This window comes from Chenopodium quinoa, unplaced genomic scaffold, assembly GCF_001683475.1.
Source record: "Chenopodium quinoa cultivar QQ74 unplaced genomic scaffold, ASM168347v1, whole genome shotgun sequence".
Classification (NCBI taxonomy): domain Eukaryota; kingdom Viridiplantae; phylum Streptophyta; class Magnoliopsida; order Caryophyllales; family Amaranthaceae; genus Chenopodium; species Chenopodium quinoa.
In genome coordinates, this window is record NW_018742468.1 from 4,048 (window position 1) to 30,536 (window position 26,489).

General features: G+C 29.9%; 1 protein-coding gene across 1 annotated transcript; it reads left to right on the forward strand.

Moving 5' to 3' along the window:
• Nucleotides 1–397: 397 nt before the first annotated feature.
• LOC110719051 lies at nucleotides 398–26,096 on the forward strand. Its single transcript, XM_021897965.1, has 5 exons — nucleotides 398–604; nucleotides 23,600–23,921; nucleotides 24,162–24,830; nucleotides 24,894–26,044; nucleotides 26,088–26,096. The coding sequence occupies exons 1-5, from the start codon at nucleotides 398–400 to the stop codon at nucleotides 26,094–26,096; spliced, it is 2,358 nt and encodes a 785-aa protein (XP_021753657.1).
• The last annotated feature ends 393 nt before the right edge of the window (nucleotides 26,097–26,489 follow it).

Below are 26,489 nucleotides of genomic sequence, written 5' to 3' on the forward strand. Positions count from 1 at the left end.
CTTTGAAGTACATTCATGGTCAACAAAAATTGAACCCTAGACATGCTAAATGGGTAGAGTTTCTACAAGCTTTCAATTTTTCTTCAAAGTATAAGGAGGGGAAAGCAAATGTAGTGGCCGATGCACTATCTAGAAGACACACGTTGCTTGGAGTGTTGAATTGTAAACTACTTGGTTTCGCGTTAATCAAGGAGTACTATAAGGGGGACGTGGATTTCTCTACAATCCTAGAGGAGTGTTCCAAGGGGGCCGTAGGTTCCTATGTTTTACAAGACGGTTTTTCTTTTCAAGGGGAATCGTTTGTGCGTGCCTAAGTGTTCTATTAGAGAATTAATAGTAAGAGAAGTGCATGGAGGAGGGATAGCGGGACATTTTGGCATAACGAAAAACATTAACTATGCTGCAAGAGCATTTTTATTGGCCTAGAATGCTAGCGGATGTACAATCAATAGTTTCTAGGTGTGCAACATGTCAAAAAGCCAAGGCTACGTTTCATCAAGGCTTATATACGCCCTTGCCCGTGCCAGATTCACCTTGGGAAGACGTGTCTATGGATTTTGTAGTTGGTTTGCCAAGGACTCAAAGAGGAAAGGACTCAATCATGGTTGTAGTGGATCGATTTTCCAAGATGGCTCATTTCATACCTTGTCACAAAGTGGACGATGCTATGAAAGTGGCGGAATTGTATTTCATGGAAGTGGTGAGACTACATGGGTTGCCGAACAGTATTGTGAGTGATCGTGATACAAAGTTCATGAGTTTCTTTTGGAAATCACTATGGAAGTTGGTGGGAACGAAGCTGTTATTTAGTACATCATATCACCCGCAAACGGACGGACAAACGGAGGTAACAAATCGAACTCTTGGTGTGCTTTTACGTGGACTAGTGAGCAAAACACAAAAAGATTGGGATATTAAGCTTGCTCATGCCGAGTTTGCTTACAATAGATCACCTACTTATGCCACAAAACACACACCATTCGAAGTTGTTTATGGTGTCAATCCAAAAATGCCCATTGATTTAATTGAAATTCCAAAAGGGGAAGTGATTCATAAGGATGCCGAGACTAAAATCAAGTACATGATAAAGCTACACGCACAAGTTAGAGCTAGGATTGAACGTGTCAATGAACTCTACAAAGCACGAGCTAACAAGAACAAAAAGCCACAAAGTTTTGAAGTTGGCGACTTGGTGTGGCTACACTTGAGAAAAGAGAGATTTCCTAACAAACGAAAGAATAAATTGATGCCAAGAAGTGAGGGGCCGTTCAAGATTATTGAGAAGATCAATGAGAATGCATATAAGCTTGAATTGCCGGGAGAATATGGTGTAAGCGCAACATTTAATATTGGGGATTTGGTGAAGTATTTGCCAGATGGTGCTATTGAAGATTTGAGGGCAAATTCTTTTGAAGAAGGGGAGGATGATGCGTGCATCAATGTGAACGATGAGCATGTTGAAGAATTATTCCAAGAAAGTCAAGAAAGCATGAATCTATACTTGGAAGCTTCTTCAATAGGTCAAACTTACTATCGGGGGCATCAAGACAAAGCCACGCTTTGTATGGTGGCGTTCTTGGGAGTTCTTGAAGCTTCTTGATAGTTCTTTAAGGTTTCTTTAAAAGCTTTCTTAGGTTTTTGCTTACAAGTTTTTACCTTTCACTTGAAAGGGTTTTTCTTGTTTTAAGCACTTAGGATTTCTAATTGCATTAGGAATTGTTTTAGTCTAGTAGGCGTCAATAATAGCTTGGAGTGCAAGCTTGAGTTAGGATAAAATAGGCAAGTTTTATCTTAAGAGTAGTTAGAGTTTAAGTAGGATTAAATAACTAAATCAAAGTTATCTAAACTTGATTAAGTTATGCAATCCGTGGGTTTTTGTTAGGGGATTAGAATTCTAATTCAAGTGGGATTAGGATAATTGATTGAGTTTATAAATATAGGGTTGTAATCTTCGAATAATATACAAGTTTAATCATACATTCATAATAATATTTCTTATTGCTTTTGTTTAAGTTGGATTACTTAAATTCTTGATTGGTGGATTCCAATTTGCTGTTTTGTTTGTTTTAGTTAAAACAATCACCTAGGTTGATTAATTAGGTGGATTCTTGATTAATTAATCTAAGTTTCTTGCTTAATTCTTGGTGAATTTTCTGTATAGAATTAGGTTAGATTCATATCTTTGTGAGGCTTAGTTTTCGGACTAAAAATCACATCAAGAATGCATTACACTTTAATTTGATTCAAAAAGCTTTATTTGAATGTGTTTGACTTTCATTTGATTCAATTAGCTTGAATGAATTCATTTAACTTTCATTTGATTCAAAAAGCTTTGTTTAAATGTGTTTGACTTTCATTTGATTCAATTAGGTTTGTTTGAATGTGTTTGACTTTCATTCGATTCAATTACCTTTGATGAATGCATTTGAATTTCATTTGATTCAAAAAGCTCTATTTGAATGTGTTTGATTTTCATTTGACTCAATTAGGTTTGTTTGAATGTGTTTAACTTTCATTTGATTCAATTAGCTTTGTTAGAATGTGTTTGACTTTCATTTGATTCAATTAGCTTTGTTTAATGCATTAGACTTTAATTTCATTCAAAAAGCTTTGTTTGAATGTGTTTGACTTTCATTTGATTCAATCAGCTTTTTTTTGAATGTGTTTGACTTTCATTTGATTCAAAAATATTTGTTCGAATGTGTTTGACTTACATTAAATTCAATTAGCTTTGCTTGAATGTGTTTAACTTTCATTTGATTCAAATAGCTTTGTAGAATGCATATGACTTTCATTTGATTAAATTATCTTTGTTGAATGCATTTGACTTTCATTTGATTTAAAACGCTTTGTTTGAAAGTGTTTGACTTTCATTTGATTCAAAAAGCTCTGTTTGAATGTGTTTGACTTTAATTTGATTCAAAAAGCTTTGTTTGAATGTGTTTGACTTTCATTTGATTTAAATAGCTTTGTATAATTGGTTTTGACTTTCGTTTGATTCAATTAGCTTTGTAGAATGCATTAAACTTTAATTTGATTCAAAAAGCTTTATTTGAATGTGTTTGACTTTCATTTGATTCAATTAGCTTGAATGAATTCATTTGACTTTCATTTAATTCAAAAAGCTTTGTTTGAAAATGTTTGACTTTCATTTGATTTAAATATCTTTGTTTAATTGTGTTTGACTTTCATTAGATTCAATTAGCTTTGTAGAATGCAATTGACTTTTATTTGATTAAATTAGCTTTGTTGAATGTATTTGACTTTAATTTGAATCAAAAAGCTTTGGTTGACTGTGTTTGACTTTCATTTGATTCAATTAGCTTTATTGAATGCATTTAACTTTTATTTGATTCAAAAAGATTTGTTTGAATGTGTTTGACTTTCAATTAATTCAATTAGCTTTGCTTGAATGTGTTTAACTTTCATTTAATTCAATTAGCTTTGTAGAATGCATATGACTTTTGATTAGGGGGTTTTTATCCACCAATCACCGTCTGACAAGTGGACCAACCAGGTTCCGCCACGTGTCCTTCACGAAGGCCCACAGGAGCCTGCCACGTGTCAATCACAGATACGTCCTCTACGGACCAATTTAGACACGCCACGTGTCCACCCATGCCAAATGGGAAAACCGGCCATCAAGGCCCAATTCAGTCTAGAGGCCCGATCAGCCCTAGGTTTACCTTAAACCTAGAGAGTGACACGCTTCTCAAGGCTATAAATACTCAATTAATCCTCATTAGTTGGGTAATCAGATAATCAAGAAATCAAGCAGAGAAGAACAGAGTTATTAACAACCGGCTAATCTCGCTAACAACGCAGATTACCAACCCTAAGCACTCTCACCTAGAGAGATCTCATTACTTTAATTTCTGTATTAATTACTCCTTAATCAGGTACTAACTTGACCGTTAGAGGCGGAGCTCTCAGGAGTCTCCGTTATTTTGCAGGTACAGGCGTCCGGTTCCAGTCTCGGAATTGTAACTCTCCCACAGGACATCAGAAAACCCCGAAACATTTGGCGCCGTCGGTGGGGAGAGTACTTCAGAGATGGCATCCAAGTCTGTACCGACTCCAGAAGAGAGGCGTCCCCTAGACGACCCTCAAGTTCAGTCAGACCATGATACCGAAAGTGAATTTGAAGTTGAAACTCATACAGCTCCAGACGGGACCCTAAGGGCCCGACGTACCCGTCATACCGAAGTGAGGGAACGGGAGCATCTTCAAACAGGAAGCGAGCCAGCAGGCGCACAGCTTGCTCGGCAACAGCCGACTGATGGGTCTGCTCCCATCACAAGGAACGAACTCATGACCTTCATGAGGGACTTCAAGGGAGAGATCCAAGAGTTGATCAACAAAAAAACCGCCTGCTTCAGTCAAAGAGCAGTCGGCCAAGAAACCTTCCACTTCACTGAAGAGGAAGCCAGTTCAAGGGCGAGAGGCGACTCCCCATCCAAAATCCAAGAAGCGGGAGCCACCTGCTCTTGATTTCAGAAAACCCCGAAACAACTTTTATTTGATTAAATTAGCTTTGTTGAATGCATTTGACTTTCATTTGATTTAAAACGCTTTGTTTGAAAGTGATTGACTTTCATTTGATTTAATAAGCTTTGTTTGAATGTGTTTGACTTTCATTTGATTCAATTAGCTTTGTTTGAATGAGTTTGACTTCCATTTGATTCGTTTAGCTTGGTAGAATACATTTAACATTCATTTGATTCAATTAGCTTTGTAGAATGCATTAGACTTTAATTTATTCGAAAAGCTTTATTTGAAAGTGTTTGACTTTCATTTGATTCAATTAGCTTGAATGAATTCATTTGACTTTCATTTGATTCAAAAAGCTCTGTTTGAATGTGTTTGACTTTCATTTGACACAATTAGGTTTGTTTGAATGTGTTTTGACTTTCATTCGATTCAATTACCTTTGTTGAATGCATTTGACTTTCATTTGATTCAAAAAGCTTTGTTTGAATGTGTTTGACTTTCATTTGATTTAAATAGCTTTGTATAATTGTGTTTGACTTTCGTTTGATTCAATTAGCTTTGTAGAATGCATTACACTTTAATTTGATTCAAAAAGCTTTATTTGAATGTGTTTGACTTTCATTTGATTCAATTAGCTTGAATGAATTCATTTAACTTTCATTTGATTCAAAAAGCTTTGTTTAAATGTGTTTGACTTTCATTTGATTCAATTAGGTTTGTTTGAATGTGTTTGACTTTCATTCGATTCAATTACCTTTGATGAATGCATTTGAATTTCATTTGATTCAAAAAGCTCTATTTGAATGTGTTTGATTTTCATTTGACTCAATTAGGTTTGTTTGAATGTGTTTAACTTTCATTTGATTCAATTAGCTTTGTTAGAATGTGTTTGACTTTCATTTGATTCAATTAGCTTTGTTTAATGCATTAGACTTTAATTTGATTCAAAAAGCTTTGTTTGAATGTGTTAGACTTTCATTTGATTCAATCAGCTTTTTTTGAATGTGTTTGACTTTCATTTGATTCAAAAATATTTGTTTGAATGTGTTTGACTTACATTAAATTCAATTAGCTTTGCTTGAATGTGTTTAACTTTCATTTGATTCAAATAGCTTTGTAGAATGCATATGACTTTCATTTGATTAAATTATCTTTGTTGAATGCATTTGACTTTCATTTGATTTAAAACGCTTTGTTTGAAAGTGTTTGACTTTCATTTGATTCAAAAAGCTCTGTTTGAATGTGTTTGACTTTAATTTGATTCAAAAAGCTTTGTTTGAATTTGTTTGACTTTCATTTGATTCAATTAGCTTTGTTTGAATGTGTTTGACTTCCATTTGATTCGTTTAGCTTTGTAGAATGCATTTAACATTCATTTGATTCAATTAGCTTTGTAGAATGCATTGGACTTTAATTTGATGCAAAAAGCTTTATTTGAATGTGTTTGACTTTCATATGATTCAATTAGCTTGAATGAATTCATTTGACTTTCATTTGATTCAAAAAGCTCTGTTTGAATGTGTTTGACTTTCATTTGACTCAATTAGGTTTGTTTGAATGTGTTTGACTTTCATTTGATTCAATTACCGTTGTTGAATGCATTTGACTTTCATTTGATTCAAAAAGCTTTGTTTGAATGTGTTTGACTTTCATTTGATTTAAATAGCTTTGTTGAATTGTGTTTGACTTTTATTTGATTTAATTAGCTTTGTAGAATGCATTAGACTTTAATTTGATTCAAAAAGCTTTGTTTGAATGTGTTTGACTTTCATTCGATTCAATTAGCTTTGATAATGCATTTGACTTTCATTTGATTCAAAAAGCTCTGTTTGAATGTGTTTGAGTTTTATTTGACTCAATTAGGTTTGTTTGTGTGTTTGACTTTCATTTTATTCAATTAGCTTTGTTGAATGCATCTGACTTTCATTTGATTCAATTAGTTTTATAGAATGCATTTGACTTTCATTTGATTCGAAAAGCTTTGTTTGAATTTGTTTGACTTTCATTTGATTCACTTCACTTTGTTTGAATGTGTTTGACTTTTATTTGATTCAATTAGCTTTGTTGAATGCATTTGACTTTCATTTGATTCAAAAAGCTTTTTTTGAATGTGTTTGACTTTCATTTGATTTAAATAGCTTTGTTTAATTGTGTTTGACTTTCATTTGATTCAATTAGCTTTGTAGAATGCATTAGACTTTAATTTGATTCAAAAAGCTTTATTTGAATTTTAATGTTATTGACTTTCATTTGATTCAATTAGCTTGAATGAATTCATTTGACTTTCATTTGATTCAAAAAGCTTTGGTTGAATGTGTTTGAATTTCATTTGATTGAATTAGGTTTGTTTGAATGTGTTTGACTTTCATTCGATTCAATTAGCTTTGATGAATGCATTTGAGTTTCATTTGATTCAAAAAGCTCTATTTGAATGTGTTTGACTTTCATTTGACTCAATTAGGTTTGTTTGAATGTGTTTAACTTTCATTTGATTCAATTAGCTTTGTTAGAATGTGTTTAACTTTCATTTGATTCAATTAGCTTTGTTTGAATGTGTTTGACTTTCATTTAATTCAATCAACTTTTTTTGAATGCGTTTGACTTTTATTTGATTAAATTAGCTTTGTAGAATGCATTTGACTTTCATTTTATTAAATTAGCTTTGTTGAATGCATTAGACTTTAATTTGAATCAAAAAGCTTTGGTTGACTGTGTTTGACTTTCATTTGATTCAATTTGCTTTTTTGAATGCATTTGACTATTATTTGATTCAAATAGGTTTGTTTGAATGTATTTCACTTTCATTTGATTCACTTACCTTTGCTTGAATGTGTTTGACTTTCATTTAATTAAATTAGCTTTGTAGAACGCATTTTACTTTTATTTCATTAAATTAGCTTTGTTGAATGCATTAGACTTTAATTTGAATCAAAAAGCTTTGGTTGACTGTGTTTGACTTTCATTTGATTCAATTTGCTTTATTGAATGCATTTGACTATTATTTGATTCAAATAGGTTGTTTTTGAATGTGTTTGACTTTCATTTGATTCAATTAACGTTGTTTGAATGTGTTTGACTTTCATTTGATTCAATTAGCTTTGTTGAATGCATTTGACTTTCATTTGATTCAAAAAGCTTTGTTAGAATGTGTTTGACTTTCATTTGATTTAAATAGCTTTGTTTAATTGTGTTTGACTTTCATTTGATTCAATTAGCTTTGTAGAATGCATTAGACTTTAATTTGATTCAAAAAGCTTTATTTGAATGTGTTTGACTTTCATTTGATTCAATTAGCTTTGATGAATGCATTTGACTTTCATTTGATTCAAAAAGCTCTGTTTGAATGTGTTTGAGTTTTATTTGACTCAATTAGGTTTGTTTGAATGTGTTTGACTTTCATTTTATTCAATTAGCTTTGTCGAATGCATTTGACTTTCATTTGATTCAAAAAGCTTTGTTTGAATGTGTTTGACTTTCATTTGATTTAAATAGCTTTGTATAATTGTGTTTGACTTTCGTTTGATTCAATTAGCTTTGTAGAATGCATTAGACTTTAATTTGATTCAAAAAGCTTTATTTGAATGTGTTTGACTTTCATTTGATTAAATTAGCTTGAATGAATTCATTTGACTTTCATTTAATTCAAAAAGCTTTGTTTGAAAATGTTTGACTTTCATTTGATTTAAATAGCTTTGTTTAATTGTGTTTGAATTTCATTAGATTCAATTAGCTTTGTAGAATGCAATTGACTTTTATTTGATTAAATTAGCTTTGTTGAATGTATTTGACTTTAATTTGAATCAAAAAGCTTTGGTTGACTGTGTTTGACTTTCATTTGATTCAATTAGCTTTATTGAATGCATTTAACTTTTATTTGATTCAAAAAGATTTGAATGAATGTGTTTGACTTTCAATTAATTCAATTAGCTTTGCTTGAATGTGTTTAACTTTCATTTGATTAAATTAGCTTTGTAGAATGCATATGACTTTCATTTGATTAAATTAGCTTTGTTGAATGCATTTGACTTTCATTTGATTTAAAACGCTTTGTTTGAAAGTGATTGACTTTCATTTGATTTAATAAGCTTTGTTTGAATGTGTTTGTCTTTAATTTGATTCAAAAAGATTTGTTTGAATGTGTTTGACTTTCATTTGATTCAATTAGCTTTGTTTGAATGAGTTTGACTTCCATTTGATTCGTTTGGCTTGGTAGAATACATTGAACATTCATTTGATTCAATTAGCTTTGTAGAATGCATTAGACTTTAATTTGATTCAAAAAGCTTTATTTGAATGTGTTTGACTTTCATTTGATTCAATTAGCTTGAATGAATTCATTTGACTTTCATTTGATTCAAAAAGCTCTGTTTGAATGTGTTTGACTTTCATTTGACTCAATTAGGTTTGTTTGAATGTGTTTGACTTTCATTTGATTCAATTACCTTTGTTGAATGCATTTGACTTTCATTTGATTCAAAAAGCTTTGTTTGAATGTGTTTGACTTTCATTTGATTTAAATAGCTTTGTATAATTGTGTTTGACTTTCGTTTGATTCAATTAGCTTTGTAGAATGCATTACACTTTAATTTGATTCAAAAAGCTTTATTTGAATGTGTTTGACTTTCATTTGATTCAATTAGCTTGAATGAATTCATTTAACTTTCATTTGAATCAAAAAGCTTTGTTTAAATGTGTTTGACTTTCATTTGATTCAATTAGGTTTGTTTGAATGTGTTTGACTTTCATTCGATTCAATTACCTTTGATGAATGCATTTGAATTTCATTTGATTCAAAAAGCTCTATTTCAATGTGTTTGATTTTCATTTGACTCAATTAGGTTTGTTTGAATGTGTTTAACTTTCATTTGATTCAATTAGCTTTGTTAGAATGTGTTTGACTTTCATTTGATTCAATTAGCTTTGTTTAATGCATTAGACTTTAATTTGATTCAAAAAGCTTTGTTTGAATGTGTTTCACTTTCATTTGATTCAATTACCTTTGCTTGAATGTGTTTGACTTTTATTTAATTAAATTAGCTTTGTAGAACGCATTTTACCTCTATTTCATTAAATTAGCTTTGTTGAATGCATTAAACTTTCATTAGTTTTAGAAAGCTTTGCTTGAATGTGTTTGACTTTGATTCGATTCAATTAGCTTTATAGAATGCATTTGACTTTCATTTGATTCAAAAAGCTCTGTTTGAATGTGTTTGAGTTTTATTTGACTCAATTAGTTTTGTTTGAATGTGTTTGACTTTCATTTTATTCAATTAGCTTTGTCGAATGCATTTGACTTTCATTTGATTCAATTAGTTTTATAGAATGCATTTGACTTTCATTTGATTCGAAAAGTTTTGTTTGAATTTGTTTGACTTTCATTTGATTCAATTAACTTTGTTTGAATGTGTTTGACTTTCATTTGATTCAATTAGCTTTGTTGAATGCATTTGACTTTCATTTGATTCAAAAAGCTTTGTTTGAATGTGTTTGACTTTCATTTGATTTAAATAGCTTTGTTTAATTTTGTTTGATTTTCATTTGATTCAATTAGCTTGGTAGAATGCATTAGACTTAAATTTGATTCAAAAAGCTTTATTTGAATTTTAATGTTATTGACTTTCATTTGATTTAATTAGCTTGAATGAATTCATTTGACTTTCATTTGATTCAAAAAGCTTTGTTTGAATGTGTTTGAATTTCATTTTATTCAATTAGGTTTGTTTGAATGTGTTTGACTTTCATTCGATTCAATTAGCTTTGATGAATGCATTTGAGTTTCATTTGATTCAAAAAGCTCTATGTGAATGTGTTTGACTTTCATTTGACTTAATTAGGTTTGTTTGAATGTGTCTAACTTTCATTTGATTCAATTAGCTTTGTTAGAATGTGTTTGACTTTCATTTGATTCAATTAGCTTTGTTTAATGCATTAGACTTTAATTTGATTCAAAAAGCTTTGTTTGAATGTGTTTGACTTTCATTTGATTCAATCAGCTTTTTTTGAATGCGTTTGACTTTTATTTGATTAAATTATCTTTGTAGAATGCATTTGACTTTCATTTTATTAAATTAGCTTTGTTTAATGCATTAGACTTTAATTTGAATCAAAAAGCTTTGGTTGACTGTGTTTGACTTTCATTTGATTCAATTTGCTTTATTGAATGCATTTGACTACTATTTGATTCAAATAGGTTTGTTTGAATGTATTTCACTTTCATTTGATTCACTTACCTTTGCTTGAATGTGTTTGACTTTCATTTAATTAAATTAGCTTTGTAGAACGCATTTTACTTTTATTTCATTAAATTAGCTTTGTTGAATGCATTAGACTTTAATTTGAATCAAAAAGCTTTGCTTGAATGTGTTTGACTTTCATTCGATTCAATTAGCTTTATAGAATGCATTTGACTTTCATTTGATTCAAAAAGCTTTGTTTGAATGTGTTTGACTTTCATTTGATTCAATTAACTTTGTTTGAATGTGTTTGACTTTCATTTGATTCAATTAGCTTTGTTGAATGCATTTGACTTTCATTTGATTCAAAAAGCTTTGTTAGAATGTGTCTGACTTTCATTTGATTTAAATAGCTTTGTTTAATTGTGTTTGACTTTCATTCGATTCAATTAGCTTTGTAGAATGCATTTGACTTTCATTTGATTCAAAAAGCTTTGTTTGAATGTGTTTGACTTTCATTTGATTTAAATAGCTTTGTTTAATTGTGTTTGACTTTCATTTGATTTAATTAGCTTTGTAGAATGCATTAGACTTTAATTTGATTCTAAAAGCTTTGTTTGAATGTGTTTGACTTTCATTCGATTCAATTAGCTTTGATGAATGCATTTGACTTTTATTTGATTCAAAAAGAATTGTTTGAATGTGTTTGAATTTCATTTAATTCAATTAGCTTTGCTTGAATGTGTTTGACTTTCATTTGATTCAATTAGCTTTGTTGAATGCATTAGACTTTAATTTGATTCAATTAGATTTGTTGAATAAATTTGAATCAAAAAGTTTTGGTTGACTGTGTTTGACTTTAATTTGATTTAATTAGCTTTATTGAATGCATTTGACTTTTATTTGATTCAAAAAGAATTGTTTGAATGTGTTTGAATTTCATTTAATTCAATTTGCTTTATTAAATGCATTTGACTATCATTTGATTCAAATAGATTTGTTTGAATGTTTTTCATTTTCATTTGATTCAATTACCTTTGCTTGAATGTGTTTGACTTTTATTTAATTAAATTAGCTTTGTAGAACGCATTTTACTTCTATTTCATTAAATTAGCTTTGTTGAATGCATTAAACTTTCATTAGTTTTAAAAAGCTTTGCTTGAATGTGTTTGACTTTCATTTGATTCAATTAGCTTTATAGAATGCATTTGACTTTCATTTGATTCAAAAAGCTTTGTTTGAATGTGTTTGACTTTCATTTGATTCAATTAACTTTGTTTGAATGTGTTTGACTTTCATTTGATTCAATTAGCTTTGTTGAATGCATTTGACTTTCATTTGATTGAAAAAGCTTTGTTAGAATGTGTTTGACTTTCATTTGATTTAAATAGCTTTGTTTAATTGTGTTTGACTTTCATTCGATTCAATTAGCTTTGTAGAATGCATTAGACTTTAATTTGATTCAAAAAGCTTTATTTGAATGTGTTTGACTTTCATTTGATTCAATTAGCTTGAATGAATTCATTTAACTTTCAATTAATTCAAAAAGCTTTGTTTGAAAATGTTTGACTTTCATTTGGTTTAAATAGCTTTGTTTAATTGTGTTTGATTTTCATTAGATTCAATTAGCTTTGTAGAATGCAATTGACATTTATTTGATTAAATTAGCTTTGTTGAATGTATTTGACTTTAATTTGAATCAAAAAGCTTTGGTTGACTGTGTTTGACTTTCATTTGATTCAATTAGCTTTATTGAATGCATTTATCTTTTATTTGATTCAAAAAGATTTGTTTGAATGTGTTTGACTTTCATTTAATTCAATTAGCTTTGCTTGAATGTGTTTAACTTTCATTTGGTTCAATTAGCTTTGTAGAATGCATATGACTTTCTTTTGATTAAATTAGCTTTGTTGAATGCATTTGACTTTCATTTGATTTAAAACGCTTTGTTTGAAAGTGTTTGACTTTCATTTGTTTTAATAAGCTTTCTTTGAATGTGTTTGACTTTAATTTGATTCAAAAAACTTTGTTTGAATTTGTTTGACTTTCATTTGATTCAATTAGCTTTGTTTGAATGTGTTTGACTTCCATTTGATTCGTTTAGCTTTGTAGAATGCATTTAACATTCATTTGATTCAATTAGCTTTGTAGAATGCATTAGACTTTAGTTTGATTCAAAAAGCTTTATTTGAATGTGTTTGACTTTCATATGATTCAATTAACTAGAATGAATTCATTTGACTTTCATTTGATTCAAAAAGCTCTGTTTGAATGTGTTTAACTTTTATTTGACTCAATTAGGTTTGTTTGAATGTGATTGACTTTCATTTGTTTCAATTACCGTTGTTGAATGCATTTGACTTTCATTTGATTCAAAAAGCTTTGTTTGAATGTGTTTGACTTTCATTTGATTTAAATAGCTTTGTTTAATTGTGTTTGACTTTCATTTGATTTAATTAGCTTCGTAGAATGCATTAGACTTTAATTTGATTCTAAAAGCTTTGTTTGAATGTGTTTGACTTTCATTCGATTCAATTAGCTTTGATGAATGCATTTGACTTTTATTTGATTCAAAAAGAATTGTTTGAATGTGTTTGAATTTCATTTAATTCAATTAGCTTTGCTTGAATGTGTTTGACTTTCATTTGATTCAATTAGCTTTGTTGAATGCATTAGACTTTAATTTGATTCAATTAGATTTGTTGAATAAATTTGAATCAAAAAGTTTTGGTTGACTGTGTTTGACTTTAATTTGATTCAATTAGCTTTATTGAATGCATTTGACTTTTATTTGATTCAAAAAGAATTGTTTGAATGTGTTTGAATTTCATTTAATTCAATTTGCTTTATTAAATGCATTTGACTATCATTTGATTCAAATAGATTTGTTTGAATGTTTTTCATTTTCATTTGATTCAATTACCTTTGCTTGAATGTGTTTGACTTTTATTTAATTAAATTAGCTTTGTAGAACGCATTTTACTTCTATTTCATTAAATTAGCTTTGTTGAATGCATTAAACTTTCATTAGTTTTAAAAAGCTTTGCTTGAATGTGTTTGACTTTCATTTGATTCAATTAGCTTTATAGAATGCATTTGACTTTCATTTGATTCAAAAAGCTTTGTTTGAATGTGTTTGACTTTCATTTGATTCAATTAACTTTGTTTGAATGTGTTTGACTTTCATTTGATTCAATTAGCTTTGTTGAATGCATTTGACTTTCATTTGATTGAAAAAGCTTTGTTAGAATGTGTTTGACTTTCATTTGATTTAAATAGCTTTGTTTAATTGTGTTTGACTTTCATTCGATTCAATTAGCTTTGTAGAATGCATTAGACTTTAATTTGATTCAAAAAGCTTTATTTGAATGTGTTTGACTTTCATTTGATTCAATTAGCTTGAATGAATTCATTTAACTTTCAATTAATTCAAAAAGCTTTGTTTGAAAATGTTTGACTTTCATTTGGTTTAAATAGCTTTGTTTAATTGTGTTTGATTTTCATTAGGTTCAATTAGCTTTGTAGAATGCAATTGACATTTATTTGATTAAATTAGCTTTGTTGAATGTATTTGACTTTAATTTGAATCAAAAAGCTTTGGTTGACTGTGTTTGACTTTCATTTGATTCAATTAGCTTTATTGAATGCATTTAACTTTTATTTGATTCAAAAAGATTTGTTTGAATGTGTTTGACTTTCATTTGATTCAATTAGCTTTGCTTGAATGTGTTTAACTTTCATTTGGTTCAATTAGCTTTGTAGAATGCATATGATTTTCATTTGATTAAATTAGCTTTGTTGAATGCATTTGACTTTCATTTGATTTAAAACGCTTTGTTTGAAAGTGTTTGACTTTCATTTGTTTTAATAAGCTTTCTTGGAATGTGTTTGACTTTAATTTGATTCAAAAAACTTTGTTTGAATTTGTTTGACTTTCATTTGATTCAATTAGCTTTGTTTGAATGTGTTTGACTTCCATTTGATTTGTTTAGCTTTGTAGAATGCATTTAACATTCATTTGATTCAATTAGCTTTGTTGAATGCATTAGACTTTAGTTTGATTCAAAAAGCTTTATTTGAATGTGTTTGACTTTCATATGATTCAATTAACTAGAATGAATTCATTTGACTTTCATTTGATTCAAAAAGCTCTGTTTGAATGTGTTTAACTTTTATTTGACTCAATTAGGTTTGTTTGAATGTGTTTGACTTTCATTTGTTTCACTTACTGTTGTTGAATGCATTTGACTTTCATTTGATTCAAAAAGCTTTGTTTGAATGTGTTTGACTTTCATTTGATTTAAATAGCTTTGTTTAATTGTGTTTGACTTTCATTAGCTTTATTGAATGCATTTGACTTTCATTTGATTCAAAAAGATTTGTTTGAATGTGTTTTACTTTCATTTGATTCAATTAGCTTTCCTTGAATGTGTTTGACTTTCATTTGATTAAATTAGCTTTATTGAATGCATTTGACTTTCATTTGATTCAAAAAGTTTTGTTTGAACGTGTTTGACTTTCATTTGATTCAATTAACTTTGTTTGAGTGTGTTTGACTTTCATTTGATTCAATTAGCTTTGTTGAATGCATTTGACTTTCATTTGATTCAAAAAGCTTTGTTAGAATGTGTTTGACTTTCATTTGATTTAAATAGCTTTGTTTAATTGTGTTTGACTTTCATTCGATTCAATTAGCTTTGTAGAATGCATTAAACTTTAATTTGATTCAAAAAGCTTTATTTGAATGTGTTTGACTTTCATTTGATTCAATTAGCTTGAATGAATTCATTTGACTTTCATTTAATTCAAAAAGCTTTGTTCGAAAATGTTTGACTTTCATTTGATTTAAATAGCTTTGTTTAATTATGTTTGACTTTCATTAGATTCAATTAGCTTTGTAGAATGCAATTGACTTTTATTTGATTAAATTAGCTTTGTTGAATGTATTTGACTTTAATTTGAATCAAAAAGCTTTGTTTGAATGTGTTTGACTTTCATTCGATTCAATTAGCTTTGATGAATGCATTTGACTTTTATTTGATTCAAAAAGAATTGTTTGAATGTGTTTGAATTTCATTTAATTCAATTAGCTTTGCTTGAATGTGTTTGACTTTCATTTGATTCAATTAGCTTTGTTGAATGCATTAGACTTTAATTTGATTCAATTAGATTTGTTGAATAAATTTGAATCAAAAAGTTTTGGTTGACTGTGTTTGACTTTAATTTGATTCAATTAGCTTTATTGAATGCATTTGACTTTTATTTGATTCAAAAAGAATTGTTTGAATGTGTTTGAATTTCATTTAATTCAATTTGCTTTATTAAATGCATTTGACTATCATTTGATTCAAATAGATTTGTTTGAATGTTTTTCATTTTCATTTGATTCAATTACCTTTGCTTGAATGTGTTTGACTTTTATTTAATTAAATTAGCTTTGTAGAACGCATTTTACTTCTATTTCATTAAATTAGCTTTGTTGAATGCATTAAACTTTCATTAGTTTTAAAAAGCTTTGCTTGAATGTGTTTGACTTTCATTTGATTCAATTAGCTTTATAGAATGCATTTGACTTTCATTTGATTCAAAAAGCTTTGTTTGAATGTGTTTGACTTTCATTTGATTCAATTAACTTTGTTTGAATGTGTTTGACTTTCATTTGATTCAATTAGCTTTGTTGAATGCATTTGACTTTCATTTGATTGAAAAAGCTTTGTTAGAATGTGTTTGACTTTCATTTGATTTAAATAGCTTTGTTTAATTGTGTTTGACTTTCATTCGATTCAATTAGCTTTGTAGAATGCATTAGACTTTAATTTGATTCAAAAAGCTTTATTTGAATGTGTTTGACTTTCATTTGATTCAATTAGCTTGAATGAATTCATTTAACTTTCAATTAATTCAAAAAGCTTTGTTTGAAAATGTTTGACTTTCATTTGGTTTAAATAGCTTTGTTTAATTGTGTTTGATTTTCATTAGATTCAATTAGCTTTGTAGAATGCAATTGACATTTATTTGATTAAATTAGCTTTGTTGAATGTATTTGACTTTAATTTGAATCAAAAAGCTTTGGTTGACTGTGTTTCACTTTCATTTGATTCAATTAGCTTTATTGAATGCATTTATCTTTTATTTGATTCAAAAAGATTTGTTTGAATGTGTTTGACTTTCATTTAATTCAATTAGCTTTGCTTGAATGTGTTTAACTTTCATTTGGTTCAATTAGCTTTGTAGAATGCATATGACTTTCATTTGATTAAATTAGCTTTGTTGAATGCATTTGACTTTCATTTGATTTAAAACGCTTTGTTTGAAAGTGTTTGACTTTCATTTGTTTTAATAAGCTTTCTTTGAATGTGTTTGACTTTAATTTGATTCAAAAAACTTTGTTTGAATTTGTTTGACTTTCATTTGATTCAATTAGCTTTGTTTGAATGTGTTTGACTTCCATTTGATTCGTTTAGCTTTGTAGAATGCATTTAACATTCATTTGATTCAATTAGCTTTGTAGAATGCATTAGACTTTAGTTTGATTCAAAAAGCTTTATTTGAATGTGTTTGACTTTCATATGATTCAATTAACTAGAATGAATTCATTTGACTTTCATTTGATTCAAAAAGCTCTGTTTGAATGTGTTTAACTTTTATTTGACTCAATTAGGTTTGTTTGAATGTGATTGACTTTCATTTGTTTCAATTACCGTTGTTGAATGCATTTGACTTTCATTTGATTCAAAAAGCTTTGTTTGAATGTGTTTGACTTTCATTTGATTTAAATAGCTTTGTTTAATTGTGTTTGACTTTCATTTGATTTAATTAGCTTTGTAGAATGCATTAGACTTTAATTTGATTCTAAAAGCTTTGTTTGAATGTGTTTGACTTTCATTCGATTCAATTAGCTTTGATGAATGCATTTGACTTTTATTTGATTCAAAAAGAATTGTTTGAATGTGTTTGAATTTCATTTAATTCAATTAGCTTTGCTTGAATGTGTTTGACTTTCATTTGATTCAATTAGCTTTGTTGAATGCATTAGACTTTAATTTGATTCAATTAGATTTGTTGAATAAATTTGAATCAAAAAGTTTTGGTTGACTGTGTTTGACTTTAATTTGATTCAATTAGCTTTATTGAATGCATTTGACTTTTATTTGATTCAAAAAGAATTGTTTGAATGTGTTTGAATTTCATTTAATTCAATTTGCTTTATTAAATGCATTTGACTATCATTTGATTCAAATAGATTTGTTTGAATGTTTTTCATTTTCATTTGATTCAATTACCTTTGCTTGAATGTGTTTGACTTTTATTTAATTAAATTAGCTTTGTAGAACGCATTTTACTTCTATTTCATTAAATTAGCTTTGTTGAATGCATTAAACTTTCATTAGTTTTAAAAAGCTTTGCTTGAATGTGTTTGACTTTCATTTGATTCAATTAGCTTTATAGAATGCATTTGACTTTCATTTGATTCAAAAAGCTTTGTTTGAATGTGTTTGACTTTCATTTGATTCAATTAACTTTGTTTGAATGTGTTTGACTTTCATTTGATTCAATTAGCTTTGTTGAATGCATTTGACTTTCATTTGATTCAAAAAGCTTTGTTAGAATGTGTTTGACTTTCATTTGATTTAAATAGCTTTGTTTAATTGTGTTTGACTTTCATTCGATTCAATTAGCTTTGTAGAATGCATTAGACTTTAATTTGATTCAAAAAGCTTTATTTGAATGTGTTTGACTTTCATTTGATTCAATTAGCTTGAATGAATTCATTTGACTTTCATTTAATTCAAAAAGCTTTGTTTGAAAATGTTTGACTTTCATTTGGTTTAAATAGCTTTGTTTAATTGTGTTTGATTTTCATTAGATTCAATTAGCTTTGTAGAATGCAATTGACATTTATTTGATTAAATTAGCTTTGTTGAATGTATTTGACTTTAATTTGAATCAAAAAGCTTTGGTTGACTGTGTTTGACTTTCATTTGATTCAATTAGCTTTATTGAATGCATTTAACTTTTATTTGATTCAAAAAGATTTGTTTGAATGTGTTTGACTTTCATTTGATTCAATTAGCTTTGCTTGAATGTGTTTAACTTTCATTTGGTTCAATTAGCTTTGTAGAATGCATATGATTTTCATTTGATTAAATTAGCTTTGTTGAATGCATTTGACTTTCATTTGATTTAAAACGCTTTGTTTGAAAGTGTTTGACTTTCATTTGTTTTAATAAGCTTTCTTGGAATGTGTTTGACTTTAATTTGATTCAAAAAACTTTGTTTGAATTTGTTTGACTTTCATTTGATTCAATTAGCTTTGTTTGAATGTGTTTGACTTCCATTTGATTTGTTTAGCTTTGTAGAATGCATTTAACATTCATTTGATTCAATTAGCTTATTTGAATGCATTTGACTTTCATTTGATTCAAAAAGCTTTATTTGAATTGTGTTTGACTTTCATTAGCTTTATTGAATGCATTTGACTTTCATTTGATTCAAAAAGATTTGTTTGAATGTGTTTTACTTTCATTTGATTCAATTAGCTTTCCTTGAATGTGTTTGACTTTCATTTGATTAAATTAGCTTTATTGAATGCATTTGACTTTCATTTGATTCAAAAAGTTTTGTTTGAACGTGTTTGACTTTCATTTGATTCAATTAACTTTGTTTGAGTGTGTTTGACTTTCATTTGATTCAATTAGCTTTGTTGAATGCATTTGACTTTCATTTGATTCAAAAAGCTTTGTTAGAATGTGTTTGACTTTCATTTGATTTAAATAGCTTTGTTTAATTGTGTTTGACTTTCATTCGATTCAATTAGCTTTGTAGAATGCATTAAACTTTAATTTGATTCAAAAAGCTTTATTTGAATGTGTTTGACTTTCATTTGATTCAATTAGCTTGAATGAATTCATTTGACTTTCATTTAATTCAAAAAGCTTTGTTCGAAAATGTTTGACTTTCATTTGATTTAAATAGCTTTGTTTAATTGTGTTTGACTTTCATTAGATTCAATTAGCTTTGTAGAATGCAATTGACTTTTATTTGATTAAATTAGCTTTGTTGAATGTATTTGACTTTAATTTGAATCAAAAAGCTTTGGTTGACTGTGTTTGACTTTCATTTGATTCAATTAGCTTTATTAAATGCATTTAACTTTTATTTGATTTAAAAAGATTTGTTTGAATGTGTTTGACTTTCATTTGATTTAATTAGCTTTGTATAATTGTGTTTGACTTTCGTTTGAATCAATTAGCTTTGTAGAATGCATTAAACTTTAATTTGATTCAAAAAGCTTTATTTGAATGTGTTTGACTTTCATTTGATTCAATTACATTGAATGAATTCATTTAACTTTCATTTGATTCAAAAAGCTTTGTTTAAATGTGTTTGACTTTCATTTGATTCAATTAGGTTTGTTTGAATGCGTTTGAATTTCATTCGATTCAATTAGCTTTGATGAATGCATTTGAGTTTCATTTGATTCAAAAAGCTCTATTTGAATGTGTTTGACTTTCATTTGACTCAATTAGGTTTGTTTGAATGTGTTTAACTTTCATTTGATTCAATTAGCTTTGTTAGAATGTGTTTGACTTTCATTTGATTCAATTAGCTTTGTTTAATGCATTGGACTTTAATTTGATTCAAAAAGCTTTGTTTGAATGTGTTTGACTTTCATTTGATTCAATCAGCTATTTTTGAATGTGTTTGACTTTCATTTGATTAAATTAGCTTTGTAGAATGCATTTGACTTTCATTTTATTAAATTAGCTTTGTTGAATGCAGTAGACTTTAATTTGAATCAAAAAGCTTTGGTTGACTGTGTTTGACTTTCATTTTATTCAATTTGCTTTATTAGATGCATTTGACTATCATTTGATTCAAATAGATTTGTTTGAATGTGTTTCACTTTCATTTGATTCAATAACCTTTGCTTGAATGTGTTTGACTTTTATTTAATTAAATTAGCTTTGTAGAACGCATTTTACTTCTATTTCATTAAATTAGCTTTGTTGAATGCATTAAACTTTCATTAGTTGTAGAAAGCTTTGCTTGAATGTGTTTGACTTTCATTCGATTCAATTAGCTTTATAGAATGCATTTGACTTTCATTTTATTCAAAAAGCTTTGGTTGAATGTGTTTGACTTTCATTTGATTCAATTAACTTTGTTTGAAAGTGTTTGACTTTCATTTGATTCAATTAGCTTTGTTGAATGCATTTGACTTTCATTTGATTCAAAAAGCTTTGTTAGAATGTGTTTGGCTTTCATTTGATTTAAATAGCTTTGTTTAATTGTGTTTGACTTTCATTCGATTCAATTAGCTTTGTAGAATGCATTAGACTTTAATTTGATTCAAAAAGCTTTATTTGAATGTGTTTGACTTTCATTTGATTCAATTAGCTTGAATGAATTCATTTAACTTTCAATTAATTCAAAAAGCTTTGTTTGAAAATGTTTGACTTTCATTTGGTTTAAATAGCTTTGTTTAATTGTGTTTGATTTTCATTAGATTCAATTAGCTTTGTAGAATGCAATTGACATTTATTTGATTAAATTAGCTTTGTTGAATGTATTTGACTTTAATTTGAATCAAAAAGCTTTGGTTGACTGTGTTTGACTTTCATTTGATTCAATTAGCTTTATTGAATGCATTTAACTTTTATTTGATTCAAAAAGATTTGTTTGAATGTGTTTGACTTTCATTTAATTCAATTAGCTTTGCTTGAATGTATTTAACTTTCATTTGGTTCAATTAGCTTTGTAGAATGCATATGACTTTCATTTGATTAAATTAGCTTTGTTGAATGCATTTGACTTTCATTTGATTTAAAACGCTTTGTTTGAAAGTGTTTGACTTTCATTTGTTTTAATAAGCTTTCTTTGAATGTGTTTGACTTTAATTTGATTCAAAAAACTTTGTTTGAATTTGTTTGACTTTCATTTGATTCAATTAGCTTTGTTTGAATGTGTTTGACTTCCATTTGATTCGTTTAGCTTTGTAGAATGCATTTAACATTCATTTGATTCAATTAGCTTTGTAGAATGCATTAGACTTTAGTTTGATTCAAAAAGCTTTATTTGAATGTGTTTGACTTTCATATGATTCAATTAACTAGAATGAATTCATTTGACTTTCATTTGATTCAAAAAGCTCTGTTTGAATGTGTTTAACTTTCATTTGACACAATTAGGTTTGTTTGAATGTGTTTAACTTTCATTTGTTTCAATTACCGTTGTTGAATGCATTTGACTTTCATTTGATTCAAAAAGCTTTGTTTGAATGTGTTTGACTTTCATTTGATTTAAATAGCTTTGTTTAATTGTGTTTGACTTTCATTTGATTTAATTAGCTTTGTAGAATGCATTAGACTTTAATTTGATTCTAAAAGCTTTGTTTGAATGTGTTTGACTTTCATTCGATTCAATTAGCTTTGATGAATGCATTTGACTTTTAATTGATTCAAAAAGAATTGTTTGAATGTGTTTGAATTTCATTTAATTCAATTACCTGATGTGGATCAAGAGGGAAATTCTTTTGAAGAGCCAATCATATTGGTTTTAAGGCCAATAGGGTTCGAGCTTGGAGTAAAGAATCAAGAATGGTTAACATGCGCAGCCATTGAAGAAAAAGTCAAGGACCAGTTAGGTTCCAACGACAGCAGCGGCGGCGACGCGCCGATCTGGGTGCCACGCGCCGGCTCCCTAGCTCCGGCCTGAGTCCAGCTACACGGCGGTGGGGCGCGTGTCGATGATGGCGGCGCGTGAGGTGGTGGTTCGGCGGCAGTACGAAAAGAAAGATTTTCCTAACTTAGTTTTTTCTAGAGTTTTTGCTTGCAAGTTTTTACCTTTCACTTGAAAGGGTTTTTCTTGGTTTAAGCAATTAGGAATCTTCTTAATTTCTGTTAATTTAGTTTAAAATAATTTCTAAGTCAATTAGGAATTGTTTTAAGAAGTTTTAGGTTAATTAGAACTAGTCTTATTACTAGTTTCCTAGTTCCATTAGAATTGGTTCTCCTATTCTATCTAGGATACTTGGGGATCAAGGCTAGGGTTTTTTCCTAGTTCGAATAGACTTAGGAATAGTTAGTTTTAGTCTATAAATAATGAAATTTTCGTGATTTTTCAGAACATTCGAAAATCATTAAAATTCAAGTTAATTGTTTGTTTTGCTTAATTGCTTACAAATTCTTTTGCTAGTTTTCAATTCAAGGAGTTGTTTTGATAATTAGAACGTTCAATTCTTAGTTCTAGGAGTAGTCTAAGTTTTGTTCATCAAAGTACTTAGTTCCAGGAGTGGTCTAGGTAATTTGAGAGGCGTTGAATTCGTTCCAGGAGTGGTCGTTTTCAAAGTCATATCCGGTTCGTTATTCTTAAGTTGTTCGATTTTCTTAGGAAATTCGAAGGGCTTGTGTTACTTGTGTGATTTTAGATTCTTTATTAAGTTAAGGGGTTTAAATCCACATCAAATTGGTATCGGATTTCAGGGGTTTTTGATCGTTCAACAATTCGTTCATCAAATCGCACTTGTTCTCGGATAACCAGTTTTTCTGTCAACTTCAGAAGGCTCGTTCTCCTTCGTTACAAGGTCTTTTCAGGTGATTCTTTTTTTGATTTTGGGTGAAATTTTGTCTAATTTCTGCCTGTGAAATTTCGGAATTTTTCGAGTTCGTTTGCTATTAAACTGGACTGTTTTCCGAAACTGTGTCAGTTTTGGTCCGATTTAATACTTACTGCTCGTTGTGTGCGATTTTGTTCCAAGTTGTGTTGCGATTTTTGTGGGATATACCTGTGTGGATAAGGGTTCTTTTAAGTCTTTTTTTTGTCTTATAATTATGGAGGAAGCTTTGAGCAAACTCATGGATGAATTTGCAAGATTGCAAGATAATACGGAGGCACGTTTTAATGCTTTTTCACAATTATTGCTTGATAAAAAGAAAAAGAAGAAAAAACGGCATGATAGTGATAGTGATGCTTCTAGTAGTGATGATGACACTCATAATAAGAATAAGATCGATGATAAAGGTATCAAGCTTGATGATTTTACGGGTCTAGGAAGCCCCGAAGATTTTCTTGAGTGGGCGAGACACTTAGAGAAAATTTCAGATTATAAAGGTTTTGATGATTCTCAACGTTTCAAAATTGCTTATATACGACTCACTAAGAATGCGGGAATTTGGTTCGATAATTTAAAGACTCGACGTGCTAGAGCAGGGAAGGATAAGATCAAGACATGGACAGTTTTGAAGAAGAAGATGCGTTCTAAATACCTTCCACATGATTTCGAACAAATTCTATATGTGAAACTCACTATGTTGACACAAGATACTAAGAGTGTTAATGAATATATTGCTGAATTTGATAAACTAACCTCTCTTTGTGATTTGGAGGAGAAAGAACCATTGCGGATTGCTCGATTCCTTAAGGGTCTTAATCGACCTATTGCTAAGAAGATTGAATTGAGTACTTATGAGTCATTCAATGATGTGTGCAAACTAGCTTTAAAAATTGAAAGTCATTGGCTCGAAGATAAGAAGAGCACAAGTACAAAGAGTTTTGGTACCAAGTTCTCACAAGAGACCAAAACAAGCAAAACTTTCAAGCCTTTTAAACCGAGTTCCTACGAGTCTAAGGGAGAAAGCTCAACAAGTGGAGAAAAGAAATTTGTTAAGATATCTAAAGAAGAGTTCGAATCCCGAATTAGGTGTTTCAAATGTCAAGGAAAGGGACATAGGTCGGATCAATGTCCTTCCAAGAAAGCTCTCACAATAAGACAATACGAACAACAAGTAGAAGAAGAGAAACACATAGTTTTTGGGTGTGACGATGAGGAATCCGAAACTAAGGCAACAAGTAGTGAGGAAGAGAACGATGAGATTGATCCCGAAGATGATGAACAAGTGCTTGTGTTAAGGAAGATCCTCCATGCCGAAGCAAACCCTAACAAATCTCAACGTGAAAACTTATTCCATACTCGTTGCAAAGTAGGAGATAGATCATGCAAGGTGATCATTGATAGTGGTTCATGTACCAATGTGGCGTCCACAGAGATGGTTACTAAGCTCAACCTTCCAACAAGAGTACATGAGAATCCTTACAAGTTGAGTTGGCTTGATGATTCTAAGGGACTTCATGTGAAGAAACAAGCCTTAGTAAGCTTTTCCATTGGCAAATACAAAGAAAAGTTATGGTGTGATATTATTCCTATGAGTGCTTGTCACCTTCTTTTAGGGAGACCTTGGCAATTTGATCGTCAAGTTACACATGATGGTGAGGCAAATACTTATTCGGTCAAAATAGGAAACAAAAGGTTCAAACTCAATCCTCTACCCCCTAATTCAAGCTACGGTCATACCAAAGATAAAGAGAAGCAAGTGCCGAATTTCTTTTTGAATGCTAAGGAACTTGAGAGTGAAGTAGAAAAGGGAGCCACGGTCTTTGCCTTAGTGATAAAAGAGGCGAAATCCACAAGTTCCTCAACAAACATGCACATAGAAGAGTTGCTAGATGAATTTAAGGATGTGTTCCCAGAGGAACTTCCTAAAGGTCTACCTCCTTTGCGTGGAATAGAGCATGCTATTGATCTTATTCCCGGAGCTCCTCTACCTAATAAACCAGCCTATAGGTGCGATCCTACGGCTTCCCAAGAGCTTCAAAGACAAATAGAGGAATTGATTGAAAGAGGCTATGTTCGTGAAAGCATGAGCCCTTGTGCGGTTCCAGCTTTACTAGTTCCAAAGAAAGATGGTACATGGAGAATGTGTATTGATTCAAGAGCGGTCAACAACATTACTATCAAGTATCGATTTCCTATGCCACGACTAGAAGATATGCTTGATGAGTTACATGGTTCTATCATATTTTCCAAGATCGATCTTAGAAGTGGCTACCATCAAATGCGAATTAGAGAAGGAGATGAATGGAAGACTGCTTTCAAAACTAAGCAAGGATTATATGAATGGATGGTCATGCCCTTTGGGCTATGCAATGCGCCAAGTTCATTCATGAGGCTCATGAACGAGGTACTTAGACCCTTCTTAAATAAGTTCATTGTCGTTTACCTTGATGATATATTAGTCTATAGTCGAGATAATATTGAACATATTGATGCTAAGAAACGGCTTGAAGTTTTTAAGAGGACATGTGAACAAGTTAAAGTAAGGATTGAGAAGATGAATAACGTCTACAAAGAAAGGTCAAACAAAAAGCGCAAGCAACCTACATTCAAGCCGGGAGATCTTGTTTGGTTACACTTAAGGAAGGAAAGATTTCCAAACAAAAGGAAGAACAAGCTCATGCCTAGAGCTGACGGCCCTTTTGAGGTTTTGGAAGTTTATGGTGATAGTGCTTACAAACTTGATTTACCAAGCGAATATGGTAATGTAAGTGCTACTTTTAATGTTGGTGATTTGACTCCTTACCTAGATGATGTGAATTTGAGGACAAATTCTTTTGAAGAGGGGGAGAATGATGTGGATCAAGAGGGAAATTCTTTTGAAGAGCCAATCATATTGGTTTTAAGGCCAATAGGGTTCGAGCTTGGAGTAAAGAATCAAGAATGGTTAACATGCGCAGCCATTGAAGAAAAAGTCAAGGACCAGTTAGGTTCCAACGACAGCAGCGGCGGCGACGCGCCGATCTGGGTGCCACGCGCCGGCTCCCTAGCTCCGGCCTGAGTCCAGCTACACGTTGGTGGGGCGCGTGTCGATGATGGCAGCGCGTGAGACGGTGGTTCGGCGGCAGTACGAAAAGAAAGATTTTCCTAACTTAGTTTTTTCTAGAGTTTTTGCTTGCAAGTTTTTACCTTTCACTTGAAAGGGTTTTTCT

What these genes read in the sequence shown, in the direction of transcription:
- LOC110719051 (XM_021897965.1), top strand. Translation starts at nt 398, where the DNA reads ATGCTGCAAGAGCATTTTTATTGGCCTAGAATGCTAGCGGATGTACAA. An exon ending in GAGGAAAGGACTCAATCATG is followed by an intron (nt 605 to 23,599) that starts GTTGTAGTGGAT and finishes CTTGATAAAAAG; the next exon opens with AAAAAGAAGAAAAAACGGCA. An exon ending in CTTAGTAAGCTTTTCCATTG is followed by an intron (nt 24,831 to 24,893) that starts GCAAATACAAAG and finishes ACCTTCTTTTAG; the next exon opens with GGAGACCTTGGCAATTTGAT.